This window comes from Xenopus tropicalis, chromosome 9 (assembly GCF_000004195.4).
Source record: "Xenopus tropicalis strain Nigerian chromosome 9, UCB_Xtro_10.0, whole genome shotgun sequence".
Lineage (NCBI taxonomy): Eukaryota > Metazoa > Chordata > Amphibia > Anura > Pipidae > Xenopus > Xenopus tropicalis.
In genome coordinates, this window is record NC_030685.2 from 54,548,358 (window position 1) to 54,567,696 (window position 19,339).

General features: G+C 40.9%; 1 protein-coding gene and 1 long non-coding RNA gene across 2 annotated transcripts; both read right to left on the reverse strand.

Moving 5' to 3' along the window:
• Positions 1-5,433: 5,433 nt before the first annotated feature.
• LOC105948556 lies at positions 5,434-7,649 on the reverse strand. The gene is made up of 2 exons (XR_004220520.1): positions 6,742-7,649; positions 5,434-6,710 (listed from the first exon to the last, which is right to left on the reverse strand). It is a non-coding gene; the product is annotated as an uncharacterized LOC105948556 (long non-coding RNA).
• A 1,521-nt stretch (positions 7,650-9,170) lies between these two features.
• Positions 9,171-19,339, reverse strand: tmem41a (transmembrane protein 41A). The gene is made up of 5 exons (XM_004917787.4): positions 19,127-19,339; positions 16,485-16,638; positions 14,973-15,134; positions 11,521-11,659; positions 9,171-10,216 (listed from the first exon to the last, which is right to left on the reverse strand). Exons 1-5 carry the CDS (start codon positions 19,255-19,257, stop codon positions 10,005-10,007), a joined length of 798 nt encoding a protein of 265 aa, XP_004917844.1. The 5' UTR covers positions 19,258-19,339; the 3' UTR covers positions 9,171-10,004.

Below are 19,339 nucleotides of genomic sequence, written 5' to 3' on the forward strand. Positions count from 1 at the left end.
GTTGTAAGCCTTTTTATTTTCCTGTTTCTCTTTCCAGTAAGCAAGTGCTGTGAAGGGACATCCAATATCATTAACGAGAATGCTTGCATGGGTGCAGAATTATACTTTTTTACACATAGGTTTTATTTGTTTTTCTTATGGTCTTGTGATAAATAAATGTTTATTATTATGCTTCCTCAACCTAACTTTTGTTTTCGAATGCAAGAAATTCAGGCATGTTTTTCCCTAGAAGTGCATTACAATTAGGGATGCACCGAACCCTACCCCCCCCGACGGATTTGGCCAAATAACGAACTAAATCCGGATCCTAATTAGCATATGGTAATTAAGATCATGATGGGCTAAAAATCAGCACACGCACAGTGCATGCTGAAGTTTTTTTCCCGCTAACATCTAACCCTTCTGAATGCTAATTAGCATATGCAAATTTACGCTGATTTGGATTTGGTTCGGCCAGGACCACGGACCCGACCGCAACCGAACCCTGCCAAAAAGGCCAAATCCTGCCCGGATACCGAACCAAATCCTGGATTCGGTAAATCCCTAATTACAATACAAAGTGCTGCTGAAATCAACCAATGAAAGCAGGGGAAATCTGTCAGCAGCTCACAGCATGAATGTGTTGGTTGCAGCTGGAAAAAAGATGTTAGGTTGATGCCACATGTGGCGTAGGGCTGATTTTTTCGGCAAGCGGAAAAAACGATTGCCGAAAATTCAGCCCTACGCCTGCTACTTGTGCCTGCACCAGAATGAATGGAATACGCCCGGGTGCAGGCACATGTAGCCGATATATGCATGAAAACGCGAGACTTTGCATTCTCTCGCGTTTTCATGTGTATATCGGCTACATGTGCCTGCACCCGAGTGTATTCCATTCATTTGGGTGCAGGCACAAGTAGCAGCCTTAGGCTGAGATATGCTTTCTGAGAAAAGCTTTCTCTTTAACCCTTTCACTGCCAGCCAATTTGGTGATTCTGTTTCTTTTATTCCAGACAGTTTTTGAACATTTTGTGCTCCTTCTTTGGGGGGACTTTTAGTTAACCCAGGAAAATGATATATCAGTTTTTTTTTCAGGACAATGTAATCTTTTATACTATGGTGCAATTTCACAAAGTTGACAATTTTGATGACATTTCCAAAAATCACTGTAAAGCTTCCACTTTGCAGCATTATATCTCCCACATATCATTAGGTACCAGGATAAAACATCCTCAGTATGAACCCCAGAGGTCTACTGAACAGTATGATACACAAACTGGTATGGGATCTGTATACTGTACTTTGGATCACCATACCTTATGGGGCACATTCAAGTACGAGTTTGAATCCCGAAATGGGTAAAATTCGGATTAAATATGATAATTTCTGATGATCGCAAATATCACGAAAATGCTTACAAAAAAATCGTATTAGTCACAATAATATCGTATTGGCGATCCAAAAGTCACAAAATGTTCGTATCCGAACGATCGTAAACAGTGTGAAAACCTTTCTGACTTTGATCGTTCAGTGCATGATTTTGGAAGCCTCCCATAGGACTCAATGGCACTCTGCAGCTCCAACCCGGCCCAAGGAAAGTCTCCCATAGGGCTCAATGGCACTCTGCAGCTCCAACCTGGCCCAAGGAAAGTCTCCCATAGGGCTCAATGGCACTCTGCAGCTCCAACCTGGCCCAAGGAAAGTCCCCCATAGGGCTCAATGGCACTCTGCAGCTCCAACCCGGCCCAAGGAAAGTCTCCCATAGGGCTCAATGGCACTCTGCGGCTCCAACCCGGCCCAAGGAAAGTCTCCCATAGGGCTCAATGGCACTCTGCAGCTCCAACCTGGCCCAAGGAAAGTCTCCCATAGGGCTCAATGGCACTCTGCAGCTCCAACCTGGCCCAAGGAAAGTCTCCCATAGGGCTCAATGGCACTCTGCAGCTCCAACCTGGCCCAAGGAAAGTCTCCCATAGGGCTCAATGGCACTCTGCAGCTCCAACCTGGCCCAAGGAAAGTCCCCCATAGGGCTCAATGGCACTCTGCAGCTCCAACCTGGCCCAAGGAAAGTCTCCCATAGGGCTCAATGGCACTCTGCGGCTCCAACCCGGCCCAAGGAAAGTCTCCCATAGGGCTCAATGGCACTCTGCAGCTCCAACCTGGCCCAAGGAAAGTCTCCCATAGGGCTCAATGGCACTCTGCAGCTCCAACCTGGCCCAAGGAAAGCCTCCCATAGGGCTCAATGGCACTCTGCAGCTCCAACCTGGCCCAAGGAAAGTCTCCCATAGGGCTCAATGGCACTCTGCGGCTCCAACCTGGCCCAAGGAAAGTCTCCCATAGGGCTCAATGGCACTCTGCGGCTCCAACCCGGCCCAAGGAAAGTCTCCCATAGGGCTCAATGGCACTCTGCAGCTCCAACCTGGCCCAAGGAAAGTCACGATACCGAACCTTGTAATTTTTGATGTACAGTACAAAAAAGTTGAGCAAATTCGCGAAAAAATCAGTGAAAATGCACAAGGTACAAAAACTACGATTTTTTTTGTATTCAGAGGCAATCGTACTTTGATAAATGTGCCCCTAAGTCTGTTAAAAATAAAATGTCAGATAAACCCAGTAGGATTGTTTTGCTACAAATTTGGATTCTTGCAGCTTAGTTACCATCAAGTACAAGGTACTGTTTAATTATTACCAAGAAACAAGAAATCATTTTTTAAAGGAGACATATCCTATAAAAATTATGAATGTAACAGTGAATTATACTCCTCTAGATATAGAAGGATTGTGCTCAAAAAGTTGTGTTTCTGACTGATTTATTGAGAAATTCCACAAAAACCCCACTAGCCCCGCCCATCTGTTCCACTTCCTGCCGGCTGAATTCTCTGGATGAGCTGGGGAGCCGGCGGCCCTCCGTACCCTGCACTGTAGGATAGGAACCAATCAGCAGCTAAGCTGACCTGATAGGGAATTGAAGCCTGTCTTTGCTTGTGTGAGTGCAGGGCTGTGATTGGCTCTCCCCCTCCTACTGTGCTTCTGGCAGGGACTGTTAGGACACGCCCACTCTCCATTTCAAACTCAGATAGAGAAGTGATACGATCTATAGGGAGCTCCAATAAAGGGGCCAGATAGGATTAATTTTAAGCACAAAGTGAAACCAGCACCGTATATTATTCATAATTGCCTACAAAATTAGGGTTTTCCCATTTATCCAATATGTCTCCTTTAAAAATAGGAATTATTTGCTTAAAATGGAGTTTGTGGGAGCTGGCAATCCTGTAATTCTTTCTCGATAATGGGTTTCTGCATAAACTATCTATCCTGCTCTCAGGTGATTATAACTAATAACCAATTTATTTTTGCAACAATGTATTCTAACTAGACGATGCATGTATGCTGGAACACAGAATAATTCTCCTTATCTGAGTGGCACAAGAGTAAACGAACCAATAGCTTGAAATATTCTGCTCATTCTATTCAGTTGTAGCCAGTGGGAATCGCTGCAAGGAACATACAGACACAGGGACCAGCCTACGATCATGCTACATGCCATTTACTTACAGATGCCAGCATCACTTTTTAAAGTGCAAACACTGCAAATTCACGTTGGAACTTTAAACAGAAATTTATTTGTCAGACACCTAAAAACGTTATAAACCTGTACATGATTTTTAAAGTTATTTTAACATTTTTTGGTTGCTCCCTCAAGCAAATAACTGTCTGGTGCCCAATGCCTACTGTATGGGGGTCAGTTGATTGGCACGGTAGCGCGGTATGTTAATTGGGAGTCTGTTTGCAGAACAGATGAGAACAGTATTACGTTTATGGTACTGAATTTCACTCATTAGTCCTGGCCAAGAGCAGAACTAAATGTGCCAGCTATGAATAGTAATTTATTGCTTGCACTTGGAAACATTAACTGTTCATTCATGTGTTAGGTCTTTCAATGCCATTCTGTACTCTGGTTTTGCAACTCATTTGACTTGTGTTATAGGACTAATAGCGATACACACTATTCTTAAAAGGACAACTGTCCTTTTAGTAATAGTGTGTATTGCTATATGTATGTGTTTGTATTTTGTTCAATTATTCCTTTAGTAATTAAAATATAAGCACTGTTGCCCTGCACTGGTAAGGGCTCTGGCACACGGGGAGATTAGTCGCCCGCGGCAAAACTCCCTGTTCGCGGGCGACTAATCTCCCCGAGTTGCCTTCCCCTGCCATCCCACCGGCGAACATGTAAGTCGCCGGCGGGATGGCAGACTCGTGAGTCTTTTTCGGCTATTTCCTGAAATCGCCCCGCCGCGTCTGCCATCCCGCCGGCGACTTACATGTTCGCCGGTGGGATGGCAGGGGTAGGCAACTCGGGGAGATTAGTCGCCCGCGAACAGTGAGTTTTGCCGCGGGCGACTAATCTCCCCGTGTGCCAGAGCCCTAAAAGTTGTGTGTAAAATGCTATTGTATTACACAGAGCTTATCTGTTATCTGCTATGTAACTGTGCCTTTTCTCCCTTTTGCCAGATTGAATGGCTGCCCCTGTAACTACACAGCAGCTTATTATTATATAAACTATAGTTGTCTTTCTGAAGCAAACACACCAGCTGTACAAGTTAAGGATAGCAGTACATTATATTTTAATTACACTTTAATTTTTTGGTGTTACTGTTCCTTTAAACCAGTGATTTCCCACCAGTGGCTCATAAGCAACATGTTGCTCACCACCCCCTTTGATGTTGCTCCCAGTGGCCTCAAAGCAGGTGCTTATTTTTAAGTCTGTGGCTTGGAGGCAAGTTTTGGAAGCAGAGAGACACAGTTTTACTCCAATCACAGTTTTACTCCAAGCAGGCTAGAAGTCCACATGGTGCAACCAAATAGCCAATCACAGCCCTTATTTAGCATCCCCCAATGAACTTTTCTCATGCTTGTGGGGCTCACCAACACTTTTTACATCTGAGTGTGGTTCTTGAGTAAAAAAGGTTGGGGATCCCTGCTTTGAACAATGGGCAATGCAAAAGTGCGGCTTATACATTTATATGTTGTATTTACTTGCAGTTGCTCAGGTTCAGATTGGTCAGCATTATCCAAATTTGTTTTCAACACTTAAAGGGGGAAAGGTGTAAATATGACCTTGTTTTCTGTATTAGGAGGAGATGCTTATTCTGCTAAGGGAAAATTAGCCAGCGTTTCTAAATTTAAAAGTTTCATTCTTGGTTTTCTGCTGCCAATTCACAGGGAAAACTACATTTAACTACTGTGTGTGTGGGCCCTCCATGTTGTTTGGTACAGTTTGACACTGCTGGTTATCAATGCATATTAATTAAAGGAGAAGGAAAGGCATTTTGCCACACCAGCGACCACATATTTTTTTTTCTTCTTCCATCAATATAACCTAGAATGCTAATAGTTTATCACCAGTGTTTAGCAGTTTGGAATACATGGGTAAATAAGGCTCATACACATCCATTAGAGCCAAACATTGATTTATTGTCAGTCACATATTCAATGTCATAAATATTTATATAAATTCCTCCACATAGAAAACATTTACAATTGTAAGGCACAGTGTCAATTAACCCCCTGTAAAGGATTAATATGAGTTTCAAGATGAACTAAAGCTAAACAAGTAGAAATGCTACACATTACATTTTGAGGTTCTTTACCAATCCTTTAGCAGTGAAAGCCTGTGCCCCCAAATATGCCCCCAGTAGCTCCCTATAGTCACATGCTCTGGGCAGCTGTCAGTTATCTGAGCTTAGGGACCAACTCACAATAGAAGTACGAATATTCACTATACAAGGCTCATTAGTAATTCAACTCATGTCTGGTTTCATGGCAGCTTAGAAACCAGTGCATTTTGCATCAAAATGTAATAATCAACCCTGTAGCTTCCCTTCTATGACAGATGAACATAATTTTGTACTTGATGATTTGCAACAACCATTAAGGTTAGCAAGATGCAAGATCGTGAACTCATACGCACAACTTCTCTGTTATAGGGCTAGTACAGTAAGTTCAGTATATCAATACAGCATTTCTAGCCATATTCGTTGGTTAGCTTTAGTTCTCCTTTAAGATTTGTAAAAATTCCAAAAAACAGTCACACTGCAAAAGAAAAACAGACTTTTCTGGAAAGAGCACATATCTTGGGGAAAAGAAATGTACATACATTATAAACATTAGTGTTTCTTAGCCCAAAATGAGGCCAAAATGTCACTCTTACTATTGTTATTACAATTCCCAACATTCTATGATCAAAAGCATTATATATAAAAGAGAAACACGTCAAACTCTATAGAGTTGCATGAAAGACAGATAAGATTATTTTGTCAGTTTTCCTAAAAAATGAATTATGAACAAATCAAAAGAAAATATGACATGACTATACATATTTTTTTATTATGATTGTTAATCTCACAAAGGCAGACAGCAGACCAATATATGCTGCTTATTCATTGGGTGCTATGGGTTATTGGGCAAGTGTCCAATCATCTAGGTTCCTGTACCTGCACAAGCATCCACAGCCCTTTAGCAATGAAGATCTGTGCCTCCAAAATGTCCTGTGTAGCTTCCCATCTGCTTCTAATTCACAGCATATGCTCCAACTATGGGGTCAACTCACAATATACAGTAGATGTACAAAACATATTCATGATAAAAAGCCAAGTAATTAACTCAGATTTACATTACATGGCAGCATAGAAACCAGTGCATAATAATCAGCTCTCTGTGTGTAATCTCACCTGTCATAGCTTCTCAGTAGCAGCCTGTAACCTGTCATAGCTTCTCAGTAGCAGCCTGTAACCTGTCATAGCTTCTCAGTAGCAGCCTGTAACCTGTCATAGCTTCTCAGTAGCAGCCTGTAACCTGTCATAGCTTCTCAGTAGCAGCCTGTAACCTGTCATAGCTTCTCAGTAGCAGCCTGTAACCTGTCATAGCTTCTCAGTAGCAGCCAAGAGCCACTGACACTCAAAATTTAGGATAACTAGATCAGAAGATGGCAAGCTCCTGAGGACAACTTGGAAGACCTGAATCATTAGTGGCTGTTAACAGGGCTGTTAACCTCTGGGCAGGCGCAATAAATTCAGTATAAAAGACAAAGAATTTATAGCTATATTATTCAGGCTTGAGTTCTCCTTTAAGCCAAGAAACACTACAGATAATCTGAGGAGGTGAAAATATTGTCCACTCTGGGACATACTGTAACCCTGTTGGTTGACTCTATAAATACTTTATATCTATTAGGACCTTTGTTATTCAATATTAAACCCTGCATGGCTGGCTAGGCTTGCCCAACTCCTGTAGGAACACTACACACACTGGGATGGTCAGTGGCTAATTCCTGTGGCAGCAATAAACAAGCTGAGTGAATAGGATCCCTTTCAGAGGCTCATTTACAAACATAAGTGCATTGACCATAACCCCAAACATTTCCTTTATTAGGTTTTAAAGGAGAAGGAAAGGCAAAGTCACTTGGGGGTGCCAAAATGTTAGGCACCCCCAAGTGACTTTAATCGCTTACCTTTTACCCCGGGCTGGTGCCCCTGTTCGGAGAGAACAGCACCAGCCTGGAGTAGCTGCAGCGACGCGATTCTTCCTTCCTGCTTTGCTTGCGCGCGCATGCGCAGTAGAGTGAAAATCCAAACTCTAACAGAGAAGTCGGCTTTTCACTCTACTGTGCATGCGCCTGTCGTTTAGTCGTTGTAAAATGAAGGCGGAAGAAGGAAGCGCATCGCTACAGGTACCCTGGGCTGGTGTGGTTTTCTCCTAATGGGCACCAGCTCGGGGTACAATGTAAGAGATTAAAGTCACTTGGGGTGCCTAACATTTTGACACCCCCAAGTGACTTTGCCTTTCCTTGTTGTTTAAGGATAAAACAAATTGAAAACAAACTGGCTGCTACAAGTTACTGTTCTTGTGCATTTTTTCCACATTTAAACAGCCCTCTTGGTTCTTTGCTTTTTATGCCAAAGGCATCAGACTCCCTCAGTCAAATGGACAGACAAACAGACAGACACACCTGCTGAAGGTTCTTAACAACAGTCCTACAGTCCTTGGTGTGCTCAATATAAAGGAGGAAGAAAAAGCCTTTAGGAAGATCATAATAAAAATGAAATGCATCATATGATGCAAATGTGTTAATTCAGTTTCCAGACTACTGTGTTGCTTGTGAGCAGGGCTGGAACTAGGGGGAGGCAGGAGAGGCACATGCCTAGAATACAACAATGCCTAGACCAGTGATCCCCAACCAGTGGCTCGGGGGCAACATGTTGCTCCCAGTGGCCTCAAAGCAGGGGCTTATTTTTGAATTCCTGGCTTGGAGGCAAGTTTTGGTTGAGTAAAAACCAGACTTACTGACAAACAGAGCCTCATGTAGGCTGCCAGTCCCCATAGGGGCTACTAAATAGCCAATCACAGCCCCTGTTTGTAACCCCAGGAACATTTTTCATGCTTGTGTCGCTCTCCAACTCTTTTTACATTTGAATGTGGCTCTCGGATAAAAAAGGATGGGGATCCCTGGCCTAGACTATATTGACCAGTTGAATATTCCTCCTCTCTGTCTGTGTGTGACCAGTTTAAGACTTTGAGATTACATAGAAATACTGCACAAATACTGGAATGCCCCAAACAATAACAATCTTGTGGTGCACTGCTAAGAAATACAATTACATTCTAAATCAGCTACTGGTTTCCTAATGTCAGCCACACAAGCAGTTCACCCCAGGCTGTTTTAGCTGGGCACATTGCTTGTCTGTAATTTGAAAGCCGCATTATCCATTAATTATAATATGGATATAATTATTATTATTATTACGTCTGTATATTCTAGAAATTAGATTTATTCTGTGATGCACTGAAATAAGAGGAACATGAACAAAAATGTTTATCCTGAATTATTTTGTGCTAAACAGATCCTGACTGACTATTGGGCAGATAATAGCACATAAAATCACGTCGCTAATGAGTACAACAACGTAATAAAAGTTGAAAGGTAATGGGAAGTGACTTACACCCGCTTCCTAATTATCTAATAGGCAAGACTCATAGTGCCAGTACATAGTTTTACAGCAGACACCTTAGTGTCTTTACTCACTGATATATTAATAAACATTATATAAAAATGATGTATTGTACATTGTAAATGCATTGTAAGTGCCACAACCATACAGACCAACTTTTACGATACCATGTGTGCAGAATGGTCTCAGACAGACTTAAGGGGACCCCTGTAAGCTCAATGAAGATGGAGTTGGTGCTTAGGGGCGAAAGCTTAGTGATTATATTCTTGGGGGGGCAAAAACATATAAGCTCCCAAAAGGATTTTAACTTTCCTTGTCCCTTGAATCGAATGCTGCACCTATTAAATAAAGAAATCAGCAATAACGCTACATTTAATGCTGAAAGAAAATTCCATTAGTCACATAGAATCACAGTAAAATCTATCCAGCCAACTGGGAAACATTATCAATATGTATGAGCAATGCTGTAAAAGCCCAATTAGGTGAGAAACCCGGGAATTCAAAATTCAAAGGCTGAAGAGAGTTTCACAGACAAAGATTGCATGGAGGTGCTATAGTGCTAAGACTTTTTCGGTTCTCTTTATTTAGCAACTTACCTGCAGATATATGTGTATTTTATAAATAAAACCAGCAAAAATATATTTTAGATAAACATGCCTTAAACTTCTATATTCTCTATGGCATCTATGTGAGACCTTTACAGCAGCAATTATTTCACATTTTACAGCAGCAAGACAGTACCTCTTACAGTAAAACCAGGAATATAAACTTTGGCTGACAGAACTGTGCATTTTCCTGAACACACCATATAAAAATAATGTTTAAAAACTCCCAAAAGTTAGAGAATTTGTGATTCATTAGACAATTCACCATGCCAGAAATACCTACCTGGCATTACCAGCTTAAGACGCATGAAATAAATAATACAAATTAAAACATTGTTTCACCTGGCCACAGACATGATTTCAGTTTTCATCAGTCTCTCTTATGGTTTGGAAACTCAACCAACAAGAAGCCTCACAGGGACTTTTTGCCATTCAAAAAGAGATCCTGCTTTTGTTCCAGGTTCTGGTGAGTGAATCTTTTGACAATGGCACCTGGCACTAGAGCAGTCAGTGCAATGGCCAGTAACTTGAAGATAGTTCCACTGGAGAACATATCATCCAAAGATTTCACTTGGGACAAAATAGAGCCTGTCTGAACACAGATGAAGTTATATGGCAGAAGGCCTGTGGAGAAAGAAAGGGAAGGCTTCCTCTTAGAGGCTGAATACCAGGTAAAAACATAAAGTGAATACTGTTTAAGCAGCAACATCATTGAAAGGATGAGGAAATTTCAGCTCATTAAGGGGTATATTTACCATGCTTTATTAAAAGCGGAGTGAAGCATTACGGGTGATATTGCCCAGGGCAACCAATCAGCAATTAGATTTCAACAGTAAGAAAACCAAAGCAAAGTATCTGATTGGCTGCTATGAGCAACATCACCAGTAATGTTTCATTCCTTTTTTTTTTACATAACATGATAAATATACCCCATGAGTGCCCCACCAGTAAGCAAAACAGATATCCTCTTGCTGGATGCATGCACAGTAACTCCCAATTTTATATACTTCCTATATGGGATCTGTTATCAGGAAACCTGTTATCCAGAAAGCTCCAAATTATGGGAAGGCCTTATCCAATAGACTCTATTTTAAGAAAATATTTAGAGGACAAGGAAGCCATTTGTCTACTATCCTTATAGTAGAAAAAAAACTATAGGTTCCGTTTACGAAATAACCGATAATTCAACCCCCCGCACAAAGACTGGTTGACATGCACAGTAGCACAGACAATGAGGCAGCGGATGTGCATTGAAAAGTACTCGTAAGAGCGCTTAGCAAGAATGGCAAAGGAGAGCTCACTCACACTAAGCACGCTAAGCCCTCCCACCACTGTGTGCACACCAATACTAACTCACCAAGACAGTTGAGCCGATGCGGTCCCCGATCCGACTAGATTTTCTAACCTGCCCGATCGAGATCTGGCCGATTTCAGGTCAGATATCGGTCGGGCAGGCCTGTCGGGAGTGCCTATACACGGCCCAATTAGCTGCCGAATCGGTCCAAGGGACCGATATCGACAGCTACTATCGGCCCATGTATGGGGACCTTAAGCTGCTTTTATACACAATGATCGCCTGTCTCGTATAAGTTATTAGTACTCTGAGAATAGGTGTGTGTTGTCTGCTTCTATCAGTGCTGCTGGTGTCTAGGGGGAGGATGAAGCTGTTTGAATGCTCATTTAGTGACGTGTGGCCATCTTTATGATGTCTACATAGCTAAAAATGGTGCCCGTGATGGATGGGGAAAAGAGAAATGTTCAGACTGCAGAAGACATGAATGCTATTTAAAAAAAGTTAGCAAGGGAGCTCTTTAATATATTATAATGTTGAACCCTTTCCTTGTCCTTTAAAATGTTTAAAAATAATTTCCTTTTTCTCTGTAATAACAAAACATCACTTTGTCAAAGGCAAACCAGAAAGCACTTACCAATCAGGACAGAGAAGAAGAACTGTTCAACAGGTATGTTGAGAATAGGTGAGGTCAGATTCAGGAACCAGTTGGGTGTCATGGGAAACAAGCGAAGAAAGAGGAGAAAAAAGAAAAGGCTGCTGCGATTCTCTTCAACCTTCAAAAAGCAATTTGTTTATATATTTAGTGCACTCTACATTAATAGCAAGACAGGTCTTCATTAGTTATTTAAGCTAGATGCTAAAAATATTCTAAAACCCTCTCTTAAAATCTAATAAACTTCTAATACACTCTAACATATAACTTGTCTACTGCAGTCTGAATAACAAAAGCAAACATCTCACTGGCTAAAGAGAAATAAACCTTTGTTCTTGTTACTACATTTCCTACCGGTTTAAAGCACAAATTGTTCTAATAAAAGGCATTTGCTGTGTTTCATAAGCAAATGTTATGCTATTAAAGGAAAACTAAAGTGTAAAAACTAAGATCTAAAGTCTAAAAACAATATAGCTAGAAATACTTTCTTTTTTGTACTGAATTTACTGCACCAGCCCAATAACTAGAGATTCAGGCTTTCCATGCTGTCCACAAGAGCTCACCATCTTCTGATCTGGTTAGGCCATCTTCTCTGTACCAGTGACACTGCGCTTGCTTAGTGTACTCTGGACTGTCTTAATGAAGCTACGGTTCATGTGAAGCAGAATATAAGGTTTGTTTGTCATGGAACAGGGATAACTATGAAACAGATCCAGTATCCCCAAAAAAATGTTTAGCCATTCTAGCTAGATTATTTTTTAATCTTTAAATCACCTTTAAAATATACAGCTCATACTGTTAAGATCATATTGTCAGGATCATAACTACCAATTCCTTGGAATTCCTTGCAAAAAAAAAGGATATTCTGGGGGGGTGGAGCTGGCCACTGTGATAAGAAGACAAGTTCTGTGAGCTCTTGCTCTGTGTGCTCCATTCCAGTGATAAGTCAAGCTCACTAAAAGCATTAATCCACTGGAACCGATCCAAATTCACTTCACTCCACTGAGAAGGCATCATCAAAAGCCCAACCACAGACAGACTCAGCAAACTTTTTAAAGCGACATCATCAAGACACGCCGAAATTCCAAGATGGCAGCGACTATCTCCCGTTGCAAGTGAAGAGCATAATGCCCCCTTTACTAAAACGGCACTGGATATTAGTCTCAATGCCTAACTACAGAAAATAACAAATACACTCTAAACCGAACTAAAAGCTGCAAAAACAGATATCACTAAGGAGATCATATCTCTTGGAACATGCCCGACCTTTTGGAAACTAAGCATGACAACTTGGTGACAGTGCATAACAAATTCCAGCAACAGGTCACCTCATTGGAAAGGTCAGTGCTAGCCCTTTCTAACCACACTGAGGAACCAGTCACGCCGGAATAATATTCATATACAAAATGTGCCTGAATCCTGTGTCCAACCTGGTGAACCTCCAAAGGATGTAGTGCTGCGGCTACAGTATTTTGACACCAAAGAGGACCTATTACACTAGGCTAGGACACATGAGGCAGTAGAAATAGATGAGGAACACATACAAATGTTCCAAGATCTGTCGCCCATTACACTGCAAAAATGTAGAGACCTCCGTCCATGCCGGATACACATAACAATGGAGAATACCCCTTTGGGTTGTAAGTGGTAAAGAACAGCTTCCTGAACTCACTCTGAGACCCTACCGATGGTGCAAATGTTTTATCCAAACTCAGAATAATAGAGACACCTCCACCTTAAAAAGTAGTGATGACTAACTCACCACTGCTACATCCCATCTGGGACAAGGTGACACTGAAACGGAACATAGCAAATAACATAGAGACTAGGGACTGAATACTATCGGTAATACTAGGAATATACGCGCATGGCACTTTAACCCAATTCCCAAGTCTCCTCGATTCCTATCTTACTTTACTACTGCTAGTCTTACTTATATATAATGGAGAGGAGACTGCTTTCACACAATGTTGAAGGCCTCAATTCCCCAGTAAAATGGAGAAAGGCAGGTTAATATTACTATAAAATGAAAGCAGACATTGTGGTAATCCAGACACACTGGGCTAATAATGGACCCCCTCCATATTTATTGCATTTCCCTCAAGTATATGCTATCATTTATACCACCAAAACTAAAGGAGTGGCTATAGCCTTTTGCTCTCATGTTCAGTTTAACTTGAACTTTAATTTCTACTGAAATATTTGAATTGTTATCCTTACACTCACATGGAACAATATATATTATGGGGGATTTCAACTTGGTACTCGACCCTCGACTAGACTGTTCATGTTCTGCAACTGAAATATCGGCACCTGCTATAAAATATTTAAAAAAGGTAATACAAGAGGCAGCCCTAGTTGAAGCCTGGAGAACTTTACGCCCACTAGACATTGATTATTAAGTTTTTATTTAAGGTTTTCCAAATAAGCATAGAAGAGAAGGAGGTAGAAGAGAGGGAGGTAGTCTGGGGGGGACAAGAGGTTTTTAAAAAATACACAGACAGGTTTAAAATTTGCGCACAAGGGTAGGCTGACTGAAGAGTTTATCCACAGGCTAAGAATAAGCCTGGTGTGGCCATAGCAAGTTGCAAATGAAACAAACCCAAGAATAAAGTGAAAACTGACCATTCATAGAGGTGTCTTTAGAAAGGTCCTCTTAGCAGGACTGAAACATTGATAAACTAATAAAAACATTTTCACTCATTCGTAAGTCCCATGAGTGTGGATACATAGATGATAGATTAGATTAGATAAATGATAGATAGATATAGATAGATTAGTTGTATATGTAGGGCAGTTTTCCTGCTGTATGTATACTGTATACTATATTAATCTGGTAAATGTAGCCACAGCAGAGACCGAAGAAGTACTGCTCCAGGCTGTGAGCTAAATACTTGATTTCAAAGGGAATTTCTAAGTTTATTGTTGTAAACCTGTCACATAACTGCTGCATCTGCCATTTGCTGTGGAAGCTGCCAGATACACATAGATTTAAATGAAAAGTAGAGCATAACAAAGATATTTTGCTTCCTTTTGCTATAAAAATGACTTGTTTCTTTTTAAAATATATATACATTTTAATATTCATTCCTCCCACTTTAGTCCTATATTTATTTCCACCTGCAGGCTTTTTCTTTGTGTATCTGTAGAGATGAGCAAATTTTTTTCACCTAATACTAATTTGCAGTGAAATTTTACAGTTTTTAAAGTGGTGAAAATTGTTATGAATCTGTGCTAGAATTTCTCTATATGTTTTGTTTTGCCAGGTAACAAATCGTGGTTTTTTCTTCTTAAAACATAACGCGAGAAAAAACGCCAATTCACTTCAATGCGTAGGGTGTGAGAAAAAAGGCAATAAACAACACCCATTGACACCTATAACTGCCTGTGCCTGTTATGCTAATTAAACGTCCCCTAGCCTGTGGGACAGTTACCTTGTTCTGCAATGTGGAGACTTTGTCAGGAAAGTACATCAAAACCATCTTCTTGCCGAATGCATGAGAAAGGAGATAACAAAATGTGGCACCTATGGAGGTTAGAGTGCAGCACAGGAAAAGGCCCAGCCATGGGCCAAATAGAGCTCCACCAAGCAAGTTCTGTAGGGAAACAATTCTCATTTGGGTTTTTGTTCTTGTAAGCAGTACACCAATAAGGTAATTAAGCCCTGCAGAAACATGTATTAAGAGAAGTCTTTTAAATTAACTTTTAGTATGTTAGCTGCCTCTCCAGCTCTCAACTGGGGGTCACTGACACCAGCAGCCAAAACACTGAATGCTGAGGCTATAACTTTATTCTTACTTTTTGCTACTTATCTTTCTATTCAGATCCCCTCTTATTCAAATCCTGGTCTCTCATTCAACCCACTGCCTGGTTGTTGGGGTAAACTACACTCTAGCAACCAGAACAAAAATCTAATTCATTTAAAAAAAAAACCACAGGAAATATAAAATTAAGACCAACTGCAAATTGCCTCAGTGTATCATTACACTAAAAGTTAATTTAAAGTTGAAATACCATTTAACCAATATTTATAGAAAAGCAGATACAAGCAACAATTAACAACAATGGTAGTTCTATAACTAAAACATCCATGTTCAAAATCATTATATAATATCAATGATTAGGTGACAAGATATAATGAAAAGAATACAAAATAGTTATTTCTGCAAATCCTATATGTATTTATTTCTTCATCGACTTTAACAGACTTTTTCCACAGACTCTGCTGTCCTTTGTCTGCGAGCATTATGTTCACAGAGATTGAAACAGGCCCACTCTATAATCCATTCAAAGGAAGCTGCCAAATATAGTTATGTAATATTACTCTATTTTTGATATATAGAAAAAAACATAAATTATGGAATGGGAAGTTACAACAGTGATGGTAACTACCAGATAGTAAACATCAAGATACACAAAAAATCACTAAAAACCTAGATTTTAGATGATAATGATGCATAAAACATTGGTGGCAACAGTTTTTTCAAATTAAAGTGGTAGTTCCACTTCAAGTTAACTTTTAGTATGTTATAGAAAGTTCTGTTTCTAGCAACTCTGTCACTGGTCTTCATTATTTTTTTTTCATATAGTATTTTAGTTATTTGGCTTCCTTTTCTATCTTTTTCAGATGGGGGTCACTGACAGATAAAAAAAACTATTGCTCTGTGAGGCTACAATATTATTGTCACGTTTTATTTCAAATCTTCCTATTCAATCCTTTGCCTATTTATATTCCAGTCAATCATCACAGCCTGCCTGAGCTGCAAAGGTAAATAAGACTCTAGCAACCGGATAGCTGCAGAACATAAAGCTAAATAATTGAAGAACCGAAAAAAATATGAAGACCAATTGCAAATTTTCTGAGAATACAAATCTCTACATCATACTAAAAGTTAACACCATTTTGCTACACTGCACTGACAGTCTAGCTACTTGTTTCCCATTACCAGAAAGCTGGATCCAGGGATGGCAAAGCTTTGCTTGTACAAGTATGCACTGCAGAACAGGACCATAACATATGTCTGGTGTTCCCTCTTATAGTGCTGCAAAAAATCTGCCAGTTCCCGTAGCTCCTCCAGGTCTGATGGAAATACCAGCGATCTGTAAAATATAAGGGTAGCATAAGGAAATGGAAAGCCAAAAAAATGAATTAGTTTGTCCTAAATTAGTTGTCATTGATCAACAACAACACATTAAAGTCTTGCAGCACTGCCTACTAATCTACATATAAATTACATAATGAAAATGTCCCGCCAGATACTGATATAACATATTATATCAGGCCACGCAAGACCATAGTAATAGGCATAGACTTAAACATGTCCACATGTAAGCCAGTTGTTCTGCACTGCCCAGTAAGCCACACGTAGTGTGCTAGATCTCATTTCACACACATTAGCTCCTGCTAAACTTAGCAAGGGAAAGAGAAGACACTCAATATAAACAGAATGGGTTCCACATCTTCGTTAAACTGTGACTGCCTGATTTGCAACAATGTCTGCTACACTTATAACTTACCCTTTGTAATGTTCATTTTTTCTTGCTTTGCATGAAAAAAATCTTTTAGGTTTAGAAAACTCATAATTGATCTTTTTCCTAATGAGCATGGAATCAGTTACTGATCTATTCCCATCTGTAAGCTGATCTCTTTTTATACGCTGTCTCGGCAAATACATGGATAGCCCTTATTACCAGAGGAATTATGGTCAGGCTATAAAAAAAGCACTAAATCAATGTAAGGGCAGGCTGCCTGTTCTTAGCCTGGGATCTCATTTCTTTCTTATACTGACAGATATGATTGCAACAGAAATAATGACAGATATGATTGCAACAGAAATAATGAGTTTCTGTAAGGCCTATAGCATATACAGCGATAGAGTTATAGCTCAAAACATAGTGAACAGTTTTAGGTAGTAAAACCTAAGTAGGACAAAGCTTGAACATACAGAGGATCCCACATTTTAGGTTTTTCAGGGGAGCAGAAAAAAAATAGGAAAATGTAAAATTAGAAAACCCCTTAATCTTGTAATATCTGTGTCAGCTTTCACTCTGGGCTAAAAATTAAGGGGTGGGCATGTTATAACTGTTCCTGGCAGAAGCCCAGTAGTAGCCAATCACAGCCCTGTAGTCGCATAAGCAAAGACAGACTTCAGTTCTCTATCAGGTCAGCCTAGCTGCTGATTGGTTCCTATCCTAAAGTGCAGTGTGCTGCTGGTTCCCCTGCACAGTTTGGGAAGGGGGGCAGCAGAATGTGGAACAGATGGGGGGAACCAGTAGGATTTTTGGTGAAATTTTCAGAATAAGAGCAAAACTTTAATTACCGTAATCAGTTTTACAAATAGTTACTGGCTGCTATACAGACGCTTCTTGGTAAATATAACTTTATAATTCAGAAATAGCCTAGCACAAAAGTATCAAAAAAGAAGTTCTGCATCTAGAATTAGACCTGCCTGTGGCTGGCCAGTAGGAGAGAACATAAGGGAAAGTTCCACTAGCAAATGACTGAGTTTAGAAAAATACAGCATTTTAAAAGCATTCATCTAGTGTGAAATTGTGCTTCTTAGTGTGCCATAGCAGCAGCACAAACATACACATGTACTCCATCACTATCCCACTATGGTGCCAAACAGCCCAAAAACATGAGGCTGACGGTCCCATTTAAGGGTGATTGCACATGGGAAGCTTTGTTTTCTGTGCTACTGGCAGGTAACAAATCTATCAAAGAATCCTTTGCATCAGTTTCAGTTGGAATCTCCAGCTCTAAAACATATGAATCCCTTAATCGCCAGATGCATTTCCACTGGTTACATGATTTCTATGTTTTAGCGCAGGAGATTCCCACTGACACCAATACAAAAACATATTTTGGGAGATTTGTTGCAGGAGATAGCACATTTTTCCCTCTGGTGACAAATAACCCTGAGATGTACCTGCTCAGTGTCCTGCAACAGAAATGTCCCATGCCTGCAATGTGCCAGGCAGAATCAGGCTTTAGGGAAGGATATGGAGGGCAGTGTATAACTACATTACCCTTGGGTTGCTCTATACCCCAAAACTTCTACACATTCCATATTCTACAGTGAATCCAGTTTGTAAAGAGATGAATGGTGCTACCAGTAATGAACCTGCATGGGGGATGGGGGTGCTACTCCTTTACACTCATTGGGTTCTACATTACACTTCCCTGCTTCACCCACCTGCCACCGAACGACTCTGCCCCCGCACCCACATCTCCTTCTGCACCCACATCTCCTTCTGCACCCACATCTCCTTCTGCACCCACATCTCCTTCTGCACCCACATCTCCTTCTGCACCCACATCTCCTTCTGCACCCACATCTCCTCCTGCACCCACATCTCCTCCTGCACCTACATCTCCTTCTGCACCCACATCTCCTTCTGCACCCCCTACACCCCTGACTGATCTCTAGCGCAACCTCCTTTTCTGTCAATATCCCACAGCCGCAACTTTACGTTCTCCCTTTGCTACTTTCATCTCTTACGTCACCAAGCTGTAACGCTGCTGAACTACAACTTTCCCCTACCCAGACCCCCCCCCCCAATAGAATATACCCCCTGTACCCCCTACCTCTCGGCTTCTTGCCCGCTCCCTGGCCGGAGTTTAGTGCTCAGGGCATACAGGTAAAACGTGGCACAGCCGAAAACCAGTAAGAAGCCGGGTAGGGAACGCATGGTGCCGGACGAGAGCTGAGAAAGCATTACGGAGCGGTAGGAACAGAGAATGCATGGGTTTCGGATGAGCCGGGAGTATTTGTTGGCGGGGCCGGAAGTACAGGGAATA

Coding starts and splice junctions, on each gene's coding strand:
- tmem41a (XM_004917787.4), bottom strand. CDS start 19,257: ATGCTTTCTCAGCTCTCGTCCGGCACCATGCGTTCCCTACCCGGCTTC. Junction 16,639..19,126: donor AGCGGGCAAGAAGCCGAGAG/GTAGGGGGTACA, acceptor TATATTTTACAG/ATCGCTGGTATTTCCATCAG. Junction 11,660..14,972: donor TCTCCACATTGCAGAACAAG/GTAACTGTCCCA, acceptor TGCTTTTTGAAG/GTTGAAGAGAATCGCAGCAG.